The 4,015-nt window shown below is 45.7% G+C and overlaps 1 protein-coding gene across 3 annotated transcripts in view; it reads left to right on the top strand.

The window, feature by feature from the left end:
* The window catches only part of Adam9 (ADAM metallopeptidase domain 9), a 61,870-nt gene that overhangs the window by 43,662 nt on the left and 14,193 nt on the right, over nucleotides 1-4,015 (top strand). For all 3 annotated transcript variants that reach the window (XM_013352040.2, XM_013352041.2, XM_005362443.3), the window contains exons 15-16: nucleotides 802-907; nucleotides 2,792-2,975. In XM_013352040.2, coding sequence (XP_013207494.1) covers nucleotides 802-907; nucleotides 2,792-2,975 — 290 coding nt within the window. The remainder of the gene's footprint in view (nucleotides 1-801; nucleotides 908-2,791; nucleotides 2,976-4,015) is intronic.

Raw genomic sequence — 4,015 nt, 5'->3', positions numbered from 1 at the left:
AGTATCTGATGCAGCGGCAGCAGTGATGGGAATGTGAGCGCTGAGCGTGAGTGCCCCTCCAGCTGTGTCTTACTGCATGCCCTGGCTACTGCTGCAGAGCCGTGACCAGTCACCCACGGGAAGAATTTAAGGAAGACACATTTTGGCTCCTGATTTCTGAGAGGTTCAGTCCGTGTTTGCTTGATCCCTTGGACATCTGAAGAACATCACAGTGATGGCACCACGTGGCAGAGAAGCTTCTCTACCCCATGGTGGATAGAGACAAGAAGGGAAGGATTCAGGGGAGGGGCCACAGTAAGATATGACTTTAAGGGCACATACCCCCTCTCCTCCCACCCAATGACCTGCCCTTCAACTAGACTCTGCGCCTTGCTTTTCCCTGTTTCCCAATAATCCTGTCATATTATGAACCCATCAATGGATTGGTGGGTCTGGAAGATCAGAGGTCTGGACACACCTCAGATATTCCCAGGAAGGCTTTATAATCTATGTCTTTCCCAGTCCAATCACGTTGACAATACTAAGCTTCACACTGTGCGTGCGTCTTAATTGTAACATTCATTTAATGGTATTTGTTGTAGAATTTGAGTACTTGAGTCCAGACTTTATGTACAAGCCAAGCCGTGATTTTGCGTATCTTTGTTGTGTATGAAGTGTGGGACAAAAGCGCTGTGTGTGGAAGGCTGAAGCTTGTAGTGTGCAGGTAGTCCCTCCAGATGTGAGACGAGTCTCAGAGAATGCTTCCAGCTCTGAGTCAACTTGCCTCAACTCCTTCCTTTTCTTAAATGTTTAACATTGCAGAAGCCAAGGCTGCCCCCAAAGACTGCTTCATCGAAGTGAATTCTAAAGGTGACAGATTTGGCAACTGTGGCTTCTCCGGCAGTGAGTACAAAAAGTGTGCCACGGGGTAAGTGGAGGCACGGTTGTGGAGGACTGTGAGCAAGGGTGCCACGGGGTAAGTGGAGGCACGGTTGTGGAGGACTGTGAGCAAGGGTGCCATGGGGTAAGTGGAGGCCCGGGTGTGGAGGACTGTGAGCAAGGGTGCCACAGGGTAAGTGGAGGCACGGGTGTGGAGGACTGTGAGCAAGAGCCCGATCATCTCCGGAGTCTCGTCCCATCAAGTCTAGTGGGTTTAGACCCTTTGTTAGATCCATAACCTCCAGTAAGATTCCTGACTGAATACCCTCCTGCTTCCTGCAGGAAAGTTTCTCTTACTCCAATCAATTGGTCTTTTAGTATTTCTTTTCCAGCCTTCCATGCATTTAAACTTCCTTGTTACTTTTGTAGGCTAGTGAGAAGGCTTAGCAGGCTAAAGTGCTTACCACCAAGCTTGACAATCTGAGTTGGTCTCCTGAACCTGTACTGTAGGTGGAGAGCACCGATTCTAGCAAGCTTTTCTTTGACCTAGACTTGTGCCTGTGCAGGGGCAGCTGTGTGCAAGGGAATACATGCACAGAAACACAAAATCAATACATAAATGTAGCAAAAGCTTGATTTTTATAATTAATGTTTACTTATAAAACTTAGTATTATAAGCGAGAAGGCATCATCCCAGTGCGCTTCCTCCTGTTCTGTGTTTGTGCTCTGCACACACCCACACTGGCCTTTTCCTGGTGAGGATGATTCTGCAGTGCTGTGTGCTGCCTCTGGGGAGCGCAGCAGCGCATGGAAGGCGGTGCTGACTGAGCAGCAGCAGCGGCAGCAGCAACAACATGATTACTGTGGTTTATGTGGTCCTCTCGCTCCTTAACTCTGCAGGAGTGTTCAGTCATGCCAACTGCCCTAGTAACTGTTCTGTTGGTTACCACGGCAGCTTATAAAAGAAGGTGTTAAAGCCGGGCAGTGGTGGCACACGCCTTTTAATCCCAGCACTCAGGGTGCAGACACAGGCGAATCTCTGAGTTCGAGGCCAGCCTGGTCTACAGAGCGAGTTCTAGGACAGTCAAGACTGTTGGACAGAGAAATCCTGTCTTGGAAAAAGAAAAAAACAAAGCAAAACAAAACCAAGAAAAAAAAAGAGTGTGCCTTTGTGGTTAGAGTCTGTAGTCTGTAAATCTGAATCCTGGTTTAGCTTCCTCAAGGCTCTCGCTTTAGGCAGTCCTTCACCTCTGCCCTTCTTCTCTATCCTGCGAGGTGGGATAGTTGAGGCACCTCTTCCCAAGCATTGCTGTGAGATCAAGAACCCTGGGGCGGAGGGTGTCGTGCTAGCCATTAGGTTATAACATTTGTGCTGTGTGCCTTTCTCTCCTACCATTCCCTCACCCAGAGATCCTTGAGTCTTGCCTTCCTGTGTGGGCCTGCACATGTGTGTGTATGTAGATATGTGCACATTCACAAACATGAGCCATATGTTTCTCTCTAATTGCATAGACTGTAGTCCTCTAAGGTTTTTATTTATCTATGTGGCATTTGTTTGCTTATTTGTTACTTGTTTGTTTATTTGGTGTTTGTTTGCTTATTTGACACTTCTGTCTCATTTCCTGTGCAGACCCATTTATAAACACTGTATTTGTCACCGACTTGATTAGTTAAACTCTGCTAAGCCAGTAGACAGGCAGTGGAGAGGGGACGGAGTGGGAGAAGGAAACACCTTGCTTGCTGCTCTACCTGGTGACTGTGTTTTAGCCATGGCTCCCCTCTTCCCTACTGCTTCAGGAGAGCTGTGTTGACTTTCTGTGGAGATTTCCTTCAGCCAAGAAACAGCCAGCATGTCTTCACATAAACACAAAAGCTCCTTTTGTGTGCCCACAGAATGCATTTCATGTCTCCGTTCTTCTCTCTGGCTCGGCAGGAATGCTCTGTGTGGGAAGCTCCAGTGTGAGAATGTGCAGGACATGCCGGTGTTTGGAATAGTGCCGGCGATCATCCAGACACCTAGTCGAGGCACCAAATGTTGGGGCGTGGACTTCCAGCTTGGCTCAGATGTCCCAGACCCAGGGATGGTGAATGAAGGCACAAAATGTGATGCCGGAAAGGTAACCTATGCTTTCTATTTACAAACAAAAACCACTTTAAAATTCATTACGAAGTTGGTGGCTGGCCTCTTCCCTCTGGAAAAAAAAGCCAGTATCGTGCATTTTTAGAAACTCCCAAGCCACTGGGAAGAAACTTGGGGACAACTCGAATTGTGCCACCTGTATTTCTTCAGAGGAGTCCTCTGATGTCCAGGATTCCATGCTGGAACACACTGTACATGTCTTTGCCTGTGAGTGTGCTGTCCTTGTTTAGCCAGATTGCTCTTACTGGGAAACACAGGTGATTTCCACAATGGGAGCTCGACTTCCTGGATTTGTGTGTGTCTGTCTGTGCTTCTGGGTCAATAATGTCATGGTGCCTGTCCTGCCGTGTGCCTTGTATCTCCTGTGAGCCCAGGGTTTGCCAACCTTGGCTTACAAACAGTGTTTCCATGTGAGTGGTTGAGTGGATGATCAGGGGCTTTTATTTCCTTCTGAAATGATTGCTGCAGTAGAAAGAGGTGCTGGCTGTCTAGTTTCAAAACCGTCATCAACAAAACATGTCCCTCTTCTCTCTCAAGGTTTAGCAAAAGAGATGGCTCTGTGTTTGTGTGTGTGTGTTTGTGTGTGTGTGATAATTTCTGCTTGATTGGGTTGTTAAGTATTTCTTTGGAATTCAACAGCCATGGTTAGTGAGCTGAATATGTGTCACTTCTAGATGTATATTCTGAATGAGTCTGCAAGGAGTATCCTCTTACAACATGTAGTATCTGGTAATTATGCGTCTAGGTCTTTTACATTCTTAATGTGTTAAAGCTATAGAGAAATAAATAGTTAAATCCTTAATACCATCCTATTTTCATTTCTCATGTAAATTTCTTTTGAACTAAGAGTGCTACATCTGTGTCACTTTCTTGGCAATTATATTTTAATTGTAGGTTTTATCTTTTATTAATTTAAATGCCCCTTTGCTCAATTTTAATATTTTTATGCTAAATTTTCCTTTAATTGATATTACTGCTTATTTAGTTCATGATTAAATTGTATCATAAGGTTAAAAT

The sequence above is a fragment of the Microtus ochrogaster genome, linkage group LG7_11 (genome assembly GCF_000317375.1).
Source record: "Microtus ochrogaster isolate Prairie Vole_2 linkage group LG7_11, MicOch1.0, whole genome shotgun sequence".
Taxonomy (NCBI): Eukaryota; Metazoa; Chordata; class Mammalia; order Rodentia; family Cricetidae; genus Microtus; species Microtus ochrogaster.
The sequence above is the reverse complement of the archived record's forward strand: the minus strand, read 5'-3'. Positions and strand labels throughout refer to the sequence as shown.